This window comes from Plectropomus leopardus, chromosome 9 (genome assembly GCF_026936395.1).
Source record: "Plectropomus leopardus strain MGB_pleo_1.0 chromosome 9, ASM2693639v1, whole genome shotgun sequence".
Taxonomy (NCBI): domain Eukaryota; kingdom Metazoa; phylum Chordata; class Actinopteri; order Perciformes; family Serranidae; genus Plectropomus; species Plectropomus leopardus.
Window position 1 is genome coordinate 19,546,076 of NC_142184.1, and position 21,920 is coordinate 19,567,995.

The window sequence follows — 21,920 nt, forward strand, 5'->3', positions numbered from 1 at the left end:
CTCACACATGTTACATTCACACAATGTCAAAACTTGATGCATCGATTTCATTTTCATGAAAATAACATTATTCTGCATCGCCATAATTCCCTCCATCCAGATATTGACGCTTTTTCAACTGGACCGTTTTCAGACCACAATTAGGTCACCCAGAGTTGTTCACCCCATTTCAATCTATGCAATGTTTTGATATGTGTGTGCAAGTGTTAAGCCAGATGGGCTGCGAGTTCCACTGAGCTCAAGGACAGTTTGGGGAGTGACTCAGCCAACACACACTGTGATTTCACCACTAACGGGAATACTGGGGTCTTTTGGGAGCTGTGGATTTTTTGGATAGGGTTTCTTCCAAGAACAGATTGAAAAAAAAACTGTAAAGGATTGCTGCTAAAGAATGTTGTTGATCCAGCAGTTTAATCTAGAATAATCTAGAGTTGAAGAATGTTTCCTGGTGGGGCAACCAAAATATTACATAAAATAACACCTGCGTTATCTTCAAATCTAAATCTCTTGTGAAAATGTCAGGCTGAACTTTGTGTTGGACTGGGACTCTGGGACTCTGGGATAGTGGGTTGTGTGGGGGAGGGTTACAGATGGGGTGGGGGGTGGGGGGTGGGGGGGGGTGAGTAATGGGGGGGTTGGAGAACACAGGCTGCTGGTGCATGCTCCGCATTCCTCAGGTGTTGTCAGCATAGCTTGCTCAGTAATTACCTCTCTGTGAAAACATGCACAAAGGCACACTTTACTAGCAAATTGACCTCGAGAAACTGTTAGGGGAGATGTCAGAGACAGATGAGAGTACATTATAGTCACATTTATGCATAATACGTGCAGGAATGGTTATTTTTTCTGTAAAATTTGCTAAAAAATCACAGGCATGGCGTTTTTCATGCATGCAGTGCAACACAGATGCAGAGTGTGGAGGCTGTGAGAGAGTCAGGGGCTTGATTTAATGCAGCAATCCATCTTCTCAAGGATATGGGCAGGTTGGGTAATGATTGTAGCCAAACAGACCTTGGCATGTGAGTCGAGTGGTGTGATACAGACGTACAGTTGCAAAGCTGGTGGTCAGCCTCCACACACAGAATTTTTTATTTAGTATGTTTACAGGGGATCCTTGTGATCCTCCCTCTGCATGCGGCTTTTAGTTTTGTCTCTCAGATGTCATCACTCTCATCATTGACACCACCGTCACAGAAGAAGCAGGTTCTCCCTGTCTGGGAACTCTTCTCTTTCCCTCCTTTGCCCCGCTCTGTCTCCTTGGCTGGCTTGCTAAAAGCTGAGGGATTGTGTGCAGATGTGCCTGGAGAGAGGCCAGCCCCTCTGCCCTGGGAGAACATGTGGTCTGGGAGTGTTTATGCTGGCACTCTTTCAAGCTGTCTCCCACACAGCATGCTGGCGTCTGTCTCTCCTGGATGACAATGCTCAACCCTCCTCCCACAAAGGGGGCATTCTCAGGTTGAGGTGACACCAGCGATCATGTTTATTTATTGTGTGGACAAACAGGGGAGACAGCAATGTAAATAAAAAGTCAACAAATTTGCTAACGTAAAAAAAAAGGACAAAAAAGTAGCTTCACGCTGAAATGGAGCATTAATGAAACACACAATTTAAAGCTTGGTTGCAAAAAGATAAAAACTTTCAACATAATCTTTTCCCTGTTACTTTCTATGTGTTTATATTCTGTTTTGATGCTTGGAGTGAAAATATGTTTGGATTCAACAGATATCCAGACACCTCAGGCATGTTTTTCACAGATTCTCGACATACTTCACATTCTCTCCTGTGATTCAGGCTCCGAGTAAACATCTGTACACTGAAAAGCCCTGAAAGGCACGTTTATTCTTAACACCAGTGGCATCGAGGTTACTGTCAGTTTGTGTGAAATACGCACCGGTTGTTTTTAGTACCCACGATTAAATGCCGGTGGGAAAAAGAGGCACACATTGCATAACGCCACAGTCTTGCAAAAAGAGTAATTTACAAACATTTCAGTTACAAAACGGCTGCGGCGGAGGCAGAGATCTGCTCGTGTTCTCTTTATAACCAAATGACTCATTGATCAGAGCTCTCTCAGAGGATGTGCCATGTAAAATTGACCAAACATTGCACTAAAAGGTCGGATTATATTTGTTAGTGAAATGAGTTACAGTCTACATATCTTTCTATAATGTAAGTATTCAGTGCCACCTGCAGGTTGAGATGGTTTATGAGTCTACCTAATCACATCTCTAAAGAATAATTTCACAAAAATTACACACTATTTGTTCAAAACTGTAAATAGTTACATCATAAAGTCTGTGCTTGCCTTGTGGAATATATTAAACGACAAATCTTTGATTTTGATTGAAGATGCCAAAATCTGTTAAAATTTTATAGGCCACCAATATTGTCTGGTAAGTGCCAGTTTTCTTCGTCAGCTCATTCATATTTGATGCTAATTGTTTTTTTTATATCCAGATCTAGTTCTGTATAGTTTATTTGTTTACATACTCAAAATATTGTGTAATAAATCGATAAGGCAACCCCTTACAAACTTTAAAAATCCCCCTCATTGGAATATTTATTGCCTTAATTTAAGATACTTGTTAAAAAGATAGAGGGATATGCTGTAGATGGAGTCTTTATCTGAAGGCCAGATTGATTTAGGGTTTTTTTTGTCATTAGATTTGACAACAAGAAATTTCAAAAATGTAACGCATTTCATATCTATCAGACTATGTTTGGATATATGGATGGACAGACAGACAGACAGACAGATATATATATATATTTTGGATATCTAGATATTTATTAGATAGAAATTTTAAACTCATATTTGTTCTGTGAATAATCACCATAACTTGGCTGGACAGACTACTGTCATACTATACATGCTTATCCACAAATGTGCCTATATCTATTTCATACCTATCATACCCATGTCCCATTTTCATTTACCACCAGGGGGCATGATTTAGTGAAGAATTGCAGAGGTTGAAAGTCCTCCACACACATCTATCTCTCAATGAACCCTCTCATTTTGTGCTTTTCTATCTAGACTTTGACCTACAGGTGCAGCTTTGAATATGTGAGCATAAGAGCAGACAAAGTCAATAGAATGGAAACATTTAACTGTAAAGGTTCATTTAACTCCCCAAACGTAAACAAAAACATTTCTGCCTTCTCTCCAGTATAATAAAACTAAATGGCACTCAGCTTGTGGTGCACAAAGCCAAAAAAACAAAACAAAACAAAACCCAAAAAACAATACAAAACTCAACGACTGTCTCTTTCCAGAAATCATGACCTAGTTACTCAAGATAATCCAAAGACCTTGTTGTGAGCAGTTTCATGTAGGAACTATTTCATTTCTACAGAAGTACACATGCCAACTGTTTCACCATGCATCTACTCATGGATGAGAGGCTCATGCTTGTGATCATGCGAGGCGTAAACAATATCAACATCCTTTGGCTTAGCTCTAACGTTAAGGCCCTGACACACCAAGCCACCAGTTTTTTCATCATTAGATTATGTGGGTTATGTGCTAGATAACTGGCCAACCAGCATCATGATGGTCTTATGGTTGTCCTTTCTGAATGACAATTACAGATTACTTCTGCCTGCTAGTATGGAGAGTTATTTCATCTCACACAGGTGCAGAACAAACATGCTGGTTGGCTGTTGGTTGTAGTCTTTGCACTGTGTTGATGTGCAACTTTTTGGCCAAGACACAGGAGATGTGAGGTGTTTCCTTCTGCTCAGTGATATCATTGGAAAGTGTAATTCGGTGGATAAAAAAAAGCTTCTACATGAAACTGCTTACAACAAGGTCTGTGGATTATTTTTTAGTAACCACGTCATGATTTGTGGAAAGAGAATTTGTTATTTAGTTTTTACAAATGTATCTTTTTGAGCACCACAAGCTGAGAGCCATCTCGTTTCATTATGTTGGAGAGAAGGCAGACATCTCTATGGCCGATATCTCCAACACTCTGCGACTCACACCAAAACAATCTAGACTGAGAAACAGCTCTACATGTAAGAGGAAAAATATGTATCTTTGATTTGTGGCTTGAATGTCAAAAAAATATTTCAGGCCTCTGTTGGAAAATGTGACTTTAAATGGTAATTTCTATACAGCTATCACAATTTTGAATTTATATTTTGGATTCCTCAACTATATGATTAATAGTAAAAACAAAAGAATTTGCAGACTCATGAAATAATAGTTGATGTTAAGAAAACACTCACAGACATTATTTTCAATAACTCTGTAAGCAGCATGTCAGTGTTTCTGGTGCTTAACTGACTTTGCAAGATGATCACTAACTCATCATCAGTTAATTTTGTAACGACATAAAAAATCAGTATTCTGTAGAAATAGTGAGCCAACATGGCTGATCCCAGAGCGCCAGTTGCAGGCTGTGCCGCCCCTCTCTCCTCCACCTCCACGGCTGATGAAAAAGCGCATGAAATAGGAGAAAAGGAGGTGTGTTAGGGCATGCGCAGACGCCGCTCGCCGCTCAGTTATACCATTTTTTGAGGAGCCGAGCTTACGTCACGGACTCGTCCAACAGTGCTGGAGCTTGAGATTCACCATCCACTCATGCGACCACAAGCACAGGGAGGCATTGGCGCTCCGAGGGGAAAAAACGCTTTTACTTTTTAATTTTTCTTTTTAGTTTGGCACGGAATGAGCTGAGCGGAGCCCGGCGGCTGCAGTGAGTCTGGACGTGTGGACGATTCTGGTGGCATGGTGTGGTGAAACAAGGGACCCCAGCAAAGCACAGAGAGACAGAGGTTACACAGTGCATCATGTTTGAATGCCGATAATCAATTAGAAATATACATGACTGTGCTGCTGCATTGCCTATAGCCTCGCCGGGCTGTAGCAAGTCTCCTTTTATTGCTGAAGCCCGTCTGAAGCGGCCGCCGTGCTGAGGGGCTGAAGGGTGCAACTGAACGGACAATTGCACCCCGGACCATTGAAGGGGTTCGGATGAGGTGGTCGATCGGGTTGTTCGGTTTGAGAAATCCGGCCAACTTTTCCTCTATTCCTTTCTAACAGCAGTGCCACCGAGCATTGCTCAGGAGATGGCGATGAGGTTGTTCTACTTGGGATTTATACTCTGCTTGGAGATCATATCTCCTAACGGTGCAACCGTAGGTAAGAAGCCTGTTGTGATATTTTGCATTGTGATACTCGAGAAAGCATGACCACTTTTTTTTCTCCTCCTCATGCAAAGCATCTGTGCACAGGGCCTATGTTCAGCAGAGTTGGAGACAACACCGCAAATAGGGATCACAATAATATAGTGTGCCCACAGCAGAGGAAGAGATCGATAATTAGGAAAGCCTTTAATCACAGAAAGTACCGCACAAATAAGCAGCGCGTTGGTTATTTTGGCGTAAAATCAGTCTGCGTTTTTTCCTCAGCACTGCTCCTGTCTGAGCAGACAGAATGGGCCTGCCTGCAAGGATGGCAGACAGTGAGGTTATTCACTGTTGGTATATCCAGCAGGTATAAGACAAACACTTGCATGAACGACCCATTTCCACAAAACGACATCATTTCTGACTGACTGCGACAAAATGGCTATATCCTCTCTGCGTTTTTATTCAAGAAAAACACAATTCCTCATGTCTAATCTGTGTGAGGCTACAGCTGATAGCTACCATTCAAACCAAACGTGCTGTTTTTTATTCACAAAAAATGAAGCAGCAGGTTTCATATCAAACCCGTGGGAGCCATCGGTCAGATAAGCTTTCATGTTTGTTTTCAGTTACTCTTCGCACATGAAAACAACAGTTGTGTCTGCTCGTAAAAGGTGTAATCTTAATGGCGCGGCTTGTCCCGACGTGTAGCGTCGGTAGCAGCCTGGGAATCACAACTTATTAGTGACAGCCAGGTATTGTGTGATAGTAGGATGAATAGTTATCCCGTTACGTCCCTGGAGCTCCTTAATACTCCCGAATCCCCGATAGTGATAATGAGATATTAAATGCACCATTGCTCATGTGACAATGCATTGCAGACCTGTTGAGCTTTTGCTTTCTTGAAGGGAAACCTGAAGGTGCAAAAAAAGTACATGCATTTGTTTTTTTACAGATGCATTTTGCCACAATCAATATTAAGCTTTGCACTTATATGATTAGTATTATGAATTAGTTTTACTTAGAAAGAACATGCAACATTGAACCTAAATATTGTCATTCTCTGTAGTCTTTTGATATTTGGCTGTTGTTGAACAGGGACAAAGTCATACAGCAGTACTCAGCTCAGAGCTGACAGCTGTTTATATGGATAAATATTTGTCTGATAATAGTCTGATAATTCATTTCACTCTTTTAGGCCATGTTTACTTTGATGCCCAAAGGAAAAGCAACTCATTAAAACCTTAATTTTGCCGCTGAAGCCAGCTGCTACTCTTAATGTCTCTACAAAAATAGCTCCAGCCCTTCTGTATGTTGGGAGATCTTACGTAAGTTTCATTAGATTTAGATGGAGGCAGTTCAGAGTGAAAGCCATAGCTGAGGTTACAGGAGTGGGCAAGCTCCACCCACCTCCTCCATCAGTATGTAACATCTGGACACAGGGAGACCATTAATCCAACTGAGATGTGACTGCTGTGGTGGGGGGGTGGAGGGGTGAAGGGACCAGCTGAAGAGCTCGGGGTGAGGGCGGGTGATGTGAAATAAACTTCAAGAATCAGTCAGGGATGCTCTCTGAAACTGACACTTTGTTACATCACCAGGAGTCAGGGATGAGAATGATATCTGTGTGTTATGTCATTAGTAACAGTTGATTTATCGGCATCCCGTTGAAGCAGTGTTGGTCCAAAAGGTTAGAAATGGTCAAGTGAGTGGATATAAGCCCCCAGGCCACTTGGACTGGATTTGTCTGGATCACCACTGGGCTACAGCATGACTTTACAAATGGAGAAGGATTAGTTAGAGGAAGGTCAAAAAGCTGCAGTTAAGAGTTAAACATTGCAGAGACCCCTTTTGTTTGTTATTGATCTTCAGTGTTGATTAGAGTTTATTATGGTGGCACTTTAAGGTGTCATCCTTGATAGACTGTCAAAATCCAGTTCAGTGAGGCACAATACGCTGAGCCTTGTGAATCCACGATTATATGAGGGAAGATGAAGAAACATGAACCCAATTTGAATTGATGTTTACTCTTAATTTATGATTTGGGACACAACTAACAAATTTAGGTGTTAGGTTTGCTGTTTTTTTTTGTTGTCTGTGATGTTTGTTGTACATCATTTTGGATACAACACTAGGAATTCAGGATGTTGAAATAGGCATTGTCACTATTTTCTGACATTTCACAGTACAAACAAATAATTTTTAAAATATTGGACATATGGCAACACAATATGCAGAAAATTAATCATATTTTGACAGATATTTTGATTGCAATATGAGTTGCAATTTTAGAAGGAATGGATATTTTTCCATTTGATTTTTGCTGAAAAAATATAAAAATGATGCTGATGTGATTTTGCTGGTGTCCATAAACAAGCATGTTCACTTACATCTGCAGTATGATTTGTAGACCAGGACATCTTTTTTGCACCGCAGTGCTTTATTTATAATGGTATGCTGTGACGAATTTTGCCTTCTTCAAAAAATGCAGGTCCCGTTATATGCATGTAGTGGTACTTGGCAATACTACGATTTCCATAATATGTTGATAATTGTGCAGCCCTCCACAGCTAATTGATAATGTAAACGGGTGTTAGTGGCAACCCTAATCGGTTATCAAAATAGTTTGTGATTGATGTCTAAACAATCAGTCAAGTAATTATTTCAGCTCTAGTTGACATTAAAGGAATACTTCACCCACAAAATGACCATTTGTATATCAATTAGTCACGCCATGTTACCTTTAAATAGTGAAGAAAAGGTTGTTTTTATGGTATGCCTTCATGGAAAACACAGAACATATACATTTATTGATTGATTGGGGACCACATTTAACAACAGCAAAACTCTATCAAAACATGTTTCCTGACTCTCACAAAACTCATGTAGTATAATCCAGTTCTCATTTATCCAGTTGTATGTTCAGTACTTCACAAACACATGCATTTTCACAAAAAAAAACAACAGCAACAAAAACAACAGAACAACAAAAATTTCTTCACGAATTCAAGGTAATATTGCATGACTTATTGATTCACAAATGCTGATTTTGTGGGTGAAGTATTCTTTTAAAGTAAATGTAATGCTTTACTACTCTAGCTCTCATTTTAAGATTTTGCTAAGAAAATAGTATTTAATTATTGATTTATTTGTAGTTTTGCAGGAAAATGGTCCTATGTTAAATGAAACCTTTCATATTATTCATTGTTTAAAATGATACCATCAAACGTCCATGTTTGATAACTTAACGACCACTGAGCTTACATGTAGAGGCAGAAGAATCCCGTTGGTTTAAAGTGTAAATGTGGGTCAGAGGCTAAAGAGGTTGAATTCCTGAGGAGACTACACTCTGTTTGCCTGACCTTTTTAATGGGACCTGGCTTTACCTTTTCTTCAGAACTGTCACTGCAAACATCTGCTGGAAAAATTCAGCATCCCTCATACAAATTCAACAGCTAATAGTACTTGGATTGCTCTCTTCAGCTCCTCCAAGTGGAGGTCACTGGGGAGTGGTTATTGTAACCATGTACACCTGAGGCTGTGTGTTGATGCACTCTTATCAGGTAACACAGATAATCCCCGTCGTTACTCTCTGCCATTCAAAGTCTTCTCACAGAGAAACATAGGATGAAAGAAGCAGAAAATATGTGGATTGAAACGCAGCCAAAATGTCCAGTTTTGAGCACATTCTTTGGCTGCTGAGTGAGATTTAATGTAAAGCTTGTGTGCAGGTGTTTTGCATTTTGGTCTTGACCTAGTGAAAATATTTGTAAAATGATAATAGCAGGCGGTGGGATTCTTGACCGTAGCTGCAGAAAAAATCCCCCTTTTTGTCCTTCTACTTCCTGTGCTGCATTACAATCATCTGTGACCAGAAGGTAAAACCAGATTAACATAAATGTCTTCAGTGTTGCTCTCCAAGGCGTGAGACCGCAGATGAAAGAGTGTTTGTTGATTGTGAATTGCAGGGGTGTACTGTAATTGGTGTTTTCTGCGGGCTACATCACTGTTTACCCTGTTTAGCTCCTAAGACCCAAAAAAGAAACGCATCGGCTTCTTTAACAAAATAGGGCGTGTGGGTGTGTGTTAATGCAGCTCTGTAACATTCATTGGGTTTTTGTTGGTGATATAATCAGCCTGCTATGCATTACTGCCTCCTTTCATGTCAGATATTATATTGCCTCTTAGAAATGAGTATTTTTTTTTAAACATGAACATAACACATCTATAGGTAGGGATACAACGCACACAAAGCGGGAACACACGAGAGTAGTTCAAATGTTGCAGAGGGTTGCAACGTTTGCCTGACACCTGGCACAGCTGTGAGAATTTTGGCTTTGTGACTCCTGTTTTACTTCAACATCATTAACAGTGCACTTTTGGACACTTTCAGCTGTTGCTCTTTGTCCCGCTTGCTTACCGGGTCACGCTCATGTGCACTTCAGATGATGCCGACGACGCCTGCTTTGCAATCGACTGGAGAATAGATTTGATCACAGGGCCCCTTGGTTGCTCTCACACCTGGTCAGAGGGGAGAATCTGATATATGGAGATAAGATTCCAATTTCATGGACTGCTGCAATGTGTCAAAGCTGTTTACTTCTATCAAAGCCACAACCACGGCTCTCAGTCACTGGTTTGTGGTTGTATAAGAAACAAACATTTGTGCTATCTCTGTTGTTGCAAAGATATCGACACAATAGTGTCAGAATTACTTTAGCTGAACACACATTTTAAATAAAACATGCATTTTAAAGGGCATAAATACTAAAACATATACACCATTGCATTACAAATACAGTGTAAACATATTGAGATCATGGACATAGGAAAATAAGAAAAGATGGGCAAAAATTCTGTATATTCTAATAGTATTGCATTACCATTTACAGCCACAAAACAGGGACCTTCTCAGTTGATTGTCCAGAAAATGTGTTGTATGACAATATGTATTGATATATTAAAAAAACGAAAAGGCTTTTGTGAAAGAGGACTCTGCAGACTCTTTCCCACTGTAAAAGTAGGCGAAAAGTCATTTTGGGCCACATGGCATCAGGTGACAGACCTTCAAGTTGTAATTACAAGGTTCAGCCACTATGTGAAATGGGCTTCAAAGGCTAGTGCATCTCACAGGGGTCTGGTAAACACCTCGTCAATGTTTTATCAAGATTATTTTGGTTCTTTTTATGCCTTTGATGATTGTGTAGCTGAAGAAAGACAGGAAAGGTGAGAATGAGGATAGGGTTAACATGTAGCAAAGGGCCAAAGGTCAGAATCAAACCTGGGCTGCTGCGAAGGCCTCGGCCGATATGGAGCACACTATCTACCTGGTAAGCGCGAGGTTCACCCCCATGTAGCCAATTTTATAAACCTCTCTGTAACTGCAGTACATTAAATTTGATATCTCACTATGTCATTGTCATCTTGTCTGTTAGATTACTTCAGCACAGCAGTTCAAACTATCACACCCACACACACAAGCACAGACACACACACACACTTACGCACACACATATGCAAAGTAGTATGTAGTGTTTGTATCTTAAGGGGTAAAATCAACAGTCCAAACAATGTTGGCACGTTACAACATGCACTGAACATGCAGCATCATGATATAAACTGAATGCGTCTCTTAAAAGCATAATGTAGTTATGTCCAAAGTCTGGCCCGTTGACCAATTGGCCCTCGAACTGATATAACCTGGGCAGGCGAAACTAACAGGCTTTCATAAACAGATGTAAAGAAGCTAACAAAAATTTCCAACACTAGATATTTCCTGCAACATAGCAGACATGGCTATGATAAAAAAAAAAGTTGAATACTTTTTCATTTAAAGAAGAAACAGTTGTGTTTGTGTCCTTTTTGTGTGATCTTTTTTTTTTGTCTTGTTGAAATGTTCAAGAAGCAGCTTGCCCCCCAGGTATTTTCACATGGTTTATTCTGGCCCCCATACTAAAAAATTGTTGTTTTTTTTTGTCTTTTTTAAGTTTTTCATAAGACCTATGGGTACAGTTTTTCTTAAATTAGTGTAAAATACATTACATAAAAAGCAACAGATGATATTTCTTACATCAATATCATACCTATTACCATAATTATCAAAAGCTGCAAGTAAATCATTAAAATGATTTTAAGAAAACATTAAGTATGTTAATAAAATAACATAATGCCATGTTATTTAAAATAACAGACATTTTTTGCTGCATTTCTGGTGCATTGTAATCTATTATGCCTGTACTATTGGACTGTCAGTCATATCAGTCAGAAGTTATGATGACCTTCTCAAAAACTGTAAACAAACAACTTGTTAAATCTCTCCTTACTGAGGTGTTTGTCATCTAATAAATAGTGTTACTGGCAGACAAGTTTTCCATGTTGATGTGACTGACAAAAACACTTGAAGACGCTGCAGGCAAATCTAATGAGCACTAGTTTTACTTGTTAGAAGTCAACTCTCAACTCACATGTTTATATTTGAATATGAAAAAACACATTTACTTTAGTTTAAAAAAACATTATTAATAGCTGTCTGTAACTTGTGGAGTATATATTTTCTTTTCTGGTTCTGTTATCACCTCAAAACTCAACTGTGTGTGGCAGTTACCATTTGGATGTGCTCTGTGGTTCTCGAAAATACTATCAGGATTGAACGGTGTTTGTAGTCTTAGATTTTAACTGTGCTTGTCAAGGTCCACAGCTTCTATGTAAAAGTGAAGTTACCACTGCAAGTTGACTTTCCAGTCCATTGTTATTATTTGTAGGACTATCATACCTTGTGTGAATTAAATCACTCATGCTTGCATTAAAGTACATGCTGCATTTTCAGAAATCTAAGGTTCATTCATGTTAAGTTGAGACTCTTTTTTTATTGCCCAGTCAAGTTTTAGGATCTCACTGTTGCACAGAGGTCATTTGTTAAGATGTGAAGTGGATGACAGCTTATTTGTCATAGTGTTTATGAGTCATTCCCAGCAATTATGAGCCAGGAACATTCGTCCCTCCTGCCTCCTTTAGAGTGAATCTAATCTGGGATTCATAGAGATCGACTTTTATTAAATCATAGAAACATTTTATCCTTCATCTGAGGGAAAATCCTTGTTTAATAACATCCTGTATTTGTACCTTATTCCTGTAGCCTTGGATGTTTTTTTCTTGGTAGCTTCAGAGGACAGGGGCAAAGCAGGATTTGCAGTCCTCTCAGTGAATGCTTCAATTTATGTGGTCCGGCCTTCATTTTTTAGCTCACATATTCTGTTTTCATAACAGCTGAATATGGTTTGACTATTCCTCTATGAGTGCACAGAGCGGTGCTATGCTGAGACTACACAGCGGGTGTCGAAGGCACCATGAAGCCTATTTACGATTATCTTTATGCCCATCAATCACACTCACTCAGTGTATGTCTTTTACTGCGTTGCCTTTTACTGCTCTGGCCTGTGACGTCCTGCAGAGCCTCATCATGTTACCTCCGAGGTCAAAGCAGCACCCTTTTGTTGTGCGATGGCGCACTAACTCAAACTCAGCCCTCTGCTGTTTATGCATGTTCAACCTCTTTGAAAATAGCTATTGTGGATTAGAACTTGAATAGCCTGTGGTCATTGAATGTGCACTGTGAGCTGGCTAAAGTGCTCGGCTGTGGCTTGACACAAAGCTAAGTGGTTGATTCCACTTGATGGGCACTGCACAGTGTGGCCATTGAAGAAGTTCATTCAATGGCTGCGGCAATGTCCAGGGCAGGGCTTTACATCAGTGTTTATCTTTTTTACCCTCTTATACCATACTATTCCAAATTTTTCATCTAAACTGCTCCGACTTTAGCTCAGAAATAGTCTGTCTTCCATGTGAATAATTAATACAGCATAACATTCAAAATAACGACTTCCCTCTGCCCGTGTTCTCTCCCCCGTGGTCCTTGTTTGGTTTTAATTGTTATTTATAATGCATGGATTTTTGCTTTGAAATCCTGCTAAACTGAGCTCAGAGAAATCACTTCAAACTTGACCGAAGGGGTCTAATTACATACTGTGTCGGGTTGATTTTTTTCTCTCCCTTAAACACTTCTGAGTTCCACAATGGAGGACCATGGAAGGGAGAAGTGATGGGTGATGAGAAGCAGCTCTGGTTTTATTTCTACTTTCTTGTGTTGCTGCCATTGTACCCAGAGACCCATTTATTTACTCGTTCATTCAAGTCATTTCACATTCCCATTCGGACTGTTATCTTTTAACAGCATTTAATGGAATCCATGCTCTATTGCTCAGCCTGGAAATTATCCACAAGGGGTTTGGGTTGGTTGAATACAGGGTTATTCTTGGTGTTAGAGGCATGCTTTTGAAACAAAAGTCAATTTCACGTATCAATTTGTTTGGTGTAGTTCTAGCTGAGTCTGTGTGTATTTGAATGATAATCATAATCATAGAACTTTAAAATTATGTCTACCATACAGTGGAAGACATTGAAAAGGCTTTTGAAAGACTGAAGTCTGACACCCTCTCACTTCTAAAGACAATGTGAGTTTATAGTCACACACTATAAAGGCTTAGACACGCAAAACAGACAGCAAAGAACTAGCTGTGACAAGAGCCAATTGTTGCATCACCTCATGTCGTCTGTGTCTCGGCCAGAAAGTTACACACGAACGCACTGCAAAGACTACAACCCATGGCCAACCAGCATATATGCACAAGTGGAAATAGCGCTTCATATCAACAGACAGTGGTCGTCTGTAACTGTCATTCAAAAAAGGAAACTGGAAGACCATCGTCACTATAGTTGGCCAGTTCGCACATTAACAAAACAATCCAATACTGAAGAGTGTGCCAGTGAACAAAAACACAAACCACCAGGAAATGTTTCTGCTAAAGGGCTTAAAGGCTCAAGAAAAATAATCTTACCTCATAAAAAGTTTGTTTTGATCTCCTTTAGACCTTAGCCGTTTGTTTACTTTCCTAACTTCCGTTTCACTACTTATGCGCTGAGCTCTACAACCAATCGGCCGCCTTCAGCATCAATTCACCATGCTGAGTTGACTGAAAAAAAGCTGACAAGGGCCAATGACTGCAACGACTAGGGTGACCGATGCTCACTGATGGCCCGACACTTACCATCGGCCAACTGTGGGCTTGGTGTGTCAGGGCCCTAGGATTTTGCAAAGACTGGGGAACTTTAAGGGCCACTATTTGCAAGACTACAGCTAGATTCCTTTTGGTATTATTTCCCAACTTGCACCTGGTGGAAAACATTATGCCAAACTCCCCAATATGATGTATTAACAACTTCTTATGTGTCTGCAAAAATACATAATTCTACAAATAAAATATGAACTGTGTCATATGTTTACAGTATTCTAGTCAGTTTGGCATCAATATGATCCATAAAGAAACTGTTTTTGTGTACAAACTTTACATTTTAGATTTTGTTGCCTCAACTTGTTTCTAGCCTCTGTTGGTTAGCTGAACCATTTTAGTGGGAGGAGATTGTGGTAATGATAGGTGAAATTAAGACTTCTCTCTAAAATAAGAGCTGGTTGGTGAATCAGACACAAGCTGAATTAAACACAGACTCTAGTTCACTCCAAAACTCCACAAGAAATCCAAGATTTGTTCACGTTCTTGTGCCTCTCCACAGACCATTCCATCTTTACTGCCACCCAGTCCTTGTTTGGTGCTCGAGAGAGCATTATTATATTCTTCACTATTTGCCTGAGCCAAGACTAAAAACTTATGATAATACCAAACAAGTTGGATTTTGTCAGACAGGCAAAACAAGAAAAAGACTGAATTAAGATGTTAAATGTCCTGCCATAAAGACTATTGAATTGAAATTGACAGCTTGGACGGAGTTTTACGACCACTTTACACCAAACGATTGAGATCATCACCAGCACCAACTTAGGTAAAAACTCTCATCATTTCTTGAACATTGGAAATATGTCTGTGACAGTGGACCCGCCTGAAATGTAGTTTGGTATAAGGTCAGCCTAATGTGCAGCATGAAGTCAGTCCTCTGTTTCTGAGCCTGTCTTGCAGCAAAGAGAAACAAGCAACAAGCAATTGTCCCTTGAATTCAAAAGCAAAGCCGTTTGCTTTCTTTGAATCCAGCCGTTCATCTGTAACAAATTGTCTTTTTGAGGCAGAGCTACACACATGAGATCAATTAGAAGGTGCCGGAATGTGCTGCATGGATCTGGAGTTGATTTGTAGAGCAGGGATGGCCATATTGAGAGAGACAGATCGGAGCGGGGGGAAGTGGGTCAGTGTTGTGTCCCAGCTGGTGATGGTGTCTGGAGGCCTCCATCACTTGGCTGCTGAATTGGTGCCACAACACCATTTACTCACCATCCCATCCTGTTCCAACCCACAGAGTTGCTTTTGGCCTTTTGCGTTTGTTTAACAAAGTTTTTGGATTACATAAAAGCGAAACAACGCCTTGAATTTCTTCTTGCAAATGAAAATATGGCCGTGAAACTTTATTCTTTTTTTAGGCACTCAGGAGGGGAGTTTCTATAGGAGCCCAGCTCTGTGTATGTTCATGCATTTGCTCATTCGCTTGTGTTTAATGCTTTTTGCCATGCTCAGTGCTGAGGGGCAATTCAGTGTGCACTGTTTAGACAGCACAGAGCTCCAGTGGCCCTGCATAAGGAAATACAATGTGTGCTCCGCACAACTGACAGTATGCTAAAAATCAAACCAAGTCAGCCAACTGAAGTCAGAGCGTCCACATACTAGGACGCAACTCAGTGATTTATAGCGCAGTGTGTGCGTAGACTCAGGATTAAAACATTTGTTCAGTGAATGTTTTAGTGACAAGACAGTGGAGGAGCTTGTAAGTCAGTTCAGCTTTTCTTACACAATCATGTGTAGCCCTTTATTCTCCCCTCAAAGCACCTAAAACGACCAAATTCGCTGGTTTCAGCTCTTTAAAGGGACTTATTTTGCTTTTATCTATTGTGTCTTATATTTGAGAAACATTTCAATGAAGGGTGTTTGAATAAATGTGACCAAGATTAAAATTATGATGTAAAAAATGTAGAGAAAAAAATTGCCCCTGTGAGCAAAACTCTCAAGCCTCTGTTGTGAATATTTTGTTTCCAAGAGCTTTTTCTATGTAGCTTTTTGACATGTTGCAGCAACTTGGGTCACATAATTCTGATATATCTGTATTTATTAAAACATGTCATTAAAAGTTACTGTGATACCTATTTTACATCATGATGCTCAGCCCATATGAGTTCACAAGGCACATACAAGAATTATTTCCATGCAGACAGATGCAAAAAAACCCAAAAAACAAATTAAAGGAATACTTGAAGTAATAATAGAACAATAAAATGTATCGTGTGTAAGCATGCACATGTCTCGTGCTGCAGCATTTCACCCATCTGTGATAGAAAAAACTAATCTAAACTAAACTAATTTTCATCTCATATTTTCATGGCACATGATATGAAGCACCTGTCAGCGCATTCTAACGTCAGCATGACCAGATAGTGAAAATCAAAAGTTGTAACCTAAATGACTTGTAGTAATGTAATGTAACTTTCCCTCCGTCACAGGAAACTCATGAGCGTGCGCTCAGAGCACTAGTTGAGCAGGATTGAGCCGGTCACAGAGGTCGACGACGCATGCACTGCTACGTTCCGCAAAACCACGCCCATCTGGGTAAAACACCACTGTTTTAGGGAGTCCCACAGGGACACAGAGATACGGGAAACTCAAGACACACTGGCCAATCAGAGCAGAATGAGCTTTTGAGAGGGGGACTCACAGAGACAGGCGCTAAATGGAGCCTTCTCAAACAGAGTGTGAATACAGGTATTCCAGCATTGACAGTATGAGGAAAACGATGCTCTTTGACCATTGAAGCATGTAAAAATGTTCTAGTATTGACCCAAAACAATCTGAAAATCAGCATAATAGAATAGAACCCCAAATTGATATATTTTGGTCAGTAAAACAGCAATTTGTTCACCATGATTTCCTAATTTGACAAGATAATGAGGAAGAAAATAAAATTACAGTCTATTATTTCTAATTTTGACCACAAACATCCCAATTTAGTGTCATTAAATTTCTCCCTCTCTAAACAAGAGCTTCGAAACCATTAAAAAAACATTTAATAAGATGTTTGGTTGAGGGTAGAGAATCAGAATGTTTGGTTGAGTAGAAACAATAAACCTGTGTCTACTGTGCGAATACTCCAGACATTTATACAGAGTACTGGCCTTCAGGCATTCCTTAGCTTACAGTCGCCTCAAGGACTTGTGCACTCATATTTAATGCCTTTGCCGTATCGCTCTCCCATAAAGATATTTTAAATAAAATATGCCGTCAGTGCAACATATTGTAACTACATCAGAGTGACAGAGATGGGCATGTTGGTTTTTGTGGAAGACAGCTGTTTGTTGTTTTTAAACCAGCCAAATAAAGATGTTCGGACATCATGTAATTTATCCTCAGAAATAGAAACTCTGTTTCCTGTCGAGCGTCCAAAGTTGCTCTTACTGAGTAATGGTGTGAAACTCAAAACTCTTGAGGGTTTCAACTTAGTCTGTGGAAGTTGGTTTTCTCGTTTTTTTCTTCTCTAATTAGATGTATTTTTTTTTTTATTTTGCTCTAATAGATACCCAGAGGATGGTTGTTTTTCAAAAGTTATCTTAATGTGTAGGGAGCTGTTTTTAATGTTCAAGTGTACTTATCTTACTTTTAAAAGTTGATCATGTGTAACAGATTGTTATTTTTTATGTGATAATCCTCCAGTATTGTGGATAGAAGGTTTGAACACTGGGATTTCCTAACATGTAGTCACAGCCGTGTGATTAAGTTGCTTTTCAGCTGTGTGGCAGGAAATGCTTTAGTTGGAATGACACTATCAGGAGGGGACTCTGTTGGAGGCGAACACTCTGGACTCATAGGAGTTTCTGTAAGTGGAGTATGTACCTTGATTCAATGGGAATGGTGTTTGCTGTTGGGCCAATCCCAGAAGACTAAATAAAGGCCTTCTCATTCCCCTTTGTGGGTAAAAGTGGACTCAAATGGTTTAACTTCCCAGCCTGATTTGGACCCTGCAAAAATTGTCAGCATTTTGGTAGGAACTTTGAAAAAAAAAGACGGCGACTTTGCAGGCTGAATTAACAATTCACATCTCTGTTTGAGATATTTCAGTGGGCTTTGAAAGAGGACTGCTGAGGGGGAAGGCTGCCAGTCTTTCCCCCAGTCTCTAACCCCTCCTCTACCACAACCTCCAATTAGGCTCAGAGGTTCTCCCCTCTGCGGTCACTTCATGCTGGTGTGTAAAGCGATGATAAAATTAGAACCCACAATGTTTTATTTCCAGTTTTATGCCCACTCATAGGGAACAACTGGCTCAGCCCAGCTGCTTCACACGAGGGACCAGAGAGATGGAGGGAATGCCTTCATATACAGCAGCGTGTCTTCAATGCTTCGAGCTCAGTCAGTGCAGCTGTTTGTTTGGCTGCTGGTTGTTAAGTCAAATTAAATGGCAACATATAAGCGCAGGCAAATCCAATGTATTTACCGCCATGCAGAATGTACTAGGACATTGGTGATCTAAAAGGAAGCAAAACTAACAAGTTGGCCCCAGGCCATGGCCAGCCTCTCTCATTGCTTCACTGAGGGGTTGGGTGTGTGTACATTGTCTAAACTGATGCAGTCACTGGGCTCTGTCCATTCTTTTACAGCTCTCTCATCTTGAATTTTATATCCTGTCACATTCTTACGACATTTGATACGCACTCTGTATTACGGCGTCTCATGGCTGAGTTTAAATCTCACTCTCTTGCATCACTTGAATTTAATTTCGTAAGCCTTGGCCCTGCCATTGTGTGAAGGGAAGAACGGAGCGAATGCTCTGCATTTTAAAACCCAGCGCCCTCTCTTTCTCTTAATCTCCTCAAATATCAAGGTGTTGCTCACATAAGGAAAGCTGTGATCTGATCCCTGCAACCCTTCAGCTTCTAATTGTATTTACATAAACATGACACTCAGTAGTCTCAGTGTTTAGTGCTTACACGTACACTTCACTGTCACATGAAAAAATAAAAAGACCAGGGTCTAAACCCTTTAGTCTGACAGTCAAAGGGAACGTGATTGCAATGATACACTAGCCTCATGCTCTCTTGTGATTTCAGTCACATCCCAGCCCCCTTGCGGTGCACCCCCACTCCACCACCCACCCCAAACACCTCTCTGCCTGCCAAGTACGTAGGGAGGCAAGTCATCCAGGGCGAGAGAGGGCTCAGTCCCTGCAGAGAATCACAATGAGCCCTTTGGTGGTGTCCTTCCCCAACCATTGCTGCACAACAGTACAGTAACAGCAACCTCCTGCCTGAAATGGCTTTGTGGTCTCTTTTTATTGTGTGTAACATTTTTGACCACTTGCATAGCAGGAAGAATTTCACTTGTATATTTTTGGCAGCATGTTTTCATTCTTCCTTATTCTGAGAGAAGACGTGAGTGAAAGATTCAGAGGGAAGTTTCAGCTTTAATTTCCAGTCAAAGGATTTGAATTTTCCTGTTTTAGTGAAGGATTATGCCACCGATGAACCTAAAAATGAATTCTCACTCTCTTCATAATTGCATATGGCCTTTAAAGTCGTTTTATGCAGGATTGTCGGTTACCGTTTGTAAACATGCTCACAAGTGAAACTGAACACAAAAGCCAACTCTAGATTCTCTCTGTTTGGCATTTGCCGCTCTATATTCATGTTTTTTTTGGCGCTGTGCCTCTTGGATGCCTTTTGCTTGTGGTCTGGCATGTGGTCTCTACCTTTTTATAAAGCCCCGACCTCACATGAGCGCTGTGGAAGTGCATGGTCATCAACGAGTCTTTGCAGAAAAACACAACGCAACACTTCTAGTGAGTCATAATGATTGAGAATCGAGAGTCTATACATTTTTTTTGTTGGAAAATCCTGAATTGTATATCTTAAAGTCTTTTAACATTGTGTTTCATTTAAGGGGTCAATTACAAAATAAAACATCCAGTGGTGTGCAGCTGTGCAAATAGTCTTGGGTTTTAATATAAGCAACTTCTGAGATAGGCCTATCTGTCTGAATTTTTTGGCACTACTCCAAATGCTGAAAATAATTCAGTTGATGGTACTCGAAGCATTTAAAACCATATGTTCAAAGATTCAACAGCAACGTGTCTTTGCTGAAACAACTGAAACTACTTTCTACAAGAAAAATATGTCCAGTAAAAACTGGCATGTTCTGTGGATTGTTAAAAAAGTATTTCCCTGCTGGAAAGATGGTCTTTGCTTAAAACGAGGTCTGTCTATACCATAGCAAGTCACAGATAATTTTGAGCTTGGTGCTACGTGACCAGAGAAAAAAGAAAAAAAAGGGCTGTGGCATTCACATTTCTGAAAAGGTAGACAACCTACAACTACTGGAATGCACTGCGGCATACTGGACAAATAAACACTCCCACTGGAAGGCGACGTAAGGCAAACTCATCTGTTTTACACAATGGCAGTGGGCTGATAAAATAAAAATCTTATATTACAGTCAAACTGTTAGCTAAAGCATGTTTCTGAAAATGTTTGAGGTGAGAATTAGGCAACACAGAAACAGAAATTTTGATTATATTTGATCAGCGCTGCTACGATTTGACCCTTCTTTTTCAGCTTTCATTTTAACTGTGCAGGAAACAGTATGGTGCCTCTTCTGTTCACAAACTCTCTTTTATGGCCAAACAGGGAACTAAAGAATGTTTCTGAAAATATTTTAGGTGAGAAATAGGTTGTACAATAACATTATCTTGATTTATATTTGATCAGCACTGCCCAGTTTTACTGTTTGATATGAGTTTGGTCTGAGTTCCAGAGAGACAGAGAGAGAAAGAGAGGGGCACTTTTGGTCCAGTCCTGTACTCTTCGTGTCTGTGGTGGCCACATGGGTGGTATGCAATAGCTAAAAAATGCAGAAGTACAGCCTGTAGTTTGAATGGCTGCCTACGAGCCAGCGAAACTCCACAGAATGACCGAGATCTAGCCACTGGTTAGATAGAGGGGAGTTTACCAGGGTTCATTTACAGATGCACTCATTATTGCGATACAGTGCTGGTTGAAAATCTGCAAAGTATTCCTTTAAGAGCTACAGGAACGAAGATTTTGAAAATATAGATTTCCAGTGTTGGAAAACAGCACATTTGAAATTTGACTCACCTCAGTTGTATTGTGGTGATGGCGGATATGTCTAATCTTCTTATCTTATCTTAAACTTGGGCAAACAAATCCAAATAACCATGGCTAAACACAACAAAATATATGGTAGAAAGTGTGACTTTTTGTTTTGTTTTGTTTATAAATTGGGATAACTGGCCCTTTAAGATACATTTTTAAATAAGTGACTAATTTAGTGTTGACAGACTGATGCAACACCGTGTAGGTAGAGCTCCATTTGACGAGGGTTTTCTGTGAGTGTGGCTGAGTTAAAGCATGTCAGCTGTGTCAGACTGCTGATGGGTCATGAGCGTTGCTGCGGTGCTGCTCGCCTGTGGTACACCTCAACAATCTGTGCTGACTTACTGCCCAGAACTACCGCGCTCTGCACTTTCCCATGGGTCAGGCGGTGATTGAATGCCTAGTTATGTCTGTGCTGTGACACATGAAAGAGCCTCTGTGGTAAAAGTTGAAAAACACCTTAAGAGTAATAAAAAAAAAAAAGCGGAAAGAAATTAGATGTCCGTAAGAAGAGAGGAAACAACAAACAAACCCCAGAACTAAAAGGCACCACTGTTGGTTGTAAACTTGTAGAGGA

At 40.1% G+C, this 21,920-nt stretch overlaps 1 protein-coding gene across 1 annotated transcript in view; it reads left to right on the forward strand.

The window, feature by feature from the left end:
* The first annotated feature begins 4,558 nt into the window (after window positions 1-4,558).
* LOC121946721 (low-density lipoprotein receptor-related protein 1) overlaps window positions 4,559-21,920 on the forward strand; it is a 108,797-nt gene continuing 91,435 nt past the window's right edge. Inside the window, exon 1 of the mRNA XM_042491442.2 lies at window positions 4,559-5,149. Within this exon, the coding sequence (XP_042347376.2) occupies window positions 5,077-5,149 (73 nt within the window). The 5' untranslated portion in view covers window positions 4,559-5,076. The remainder of the gene's footprint in view (window positions 5,150-21,920) is intronic.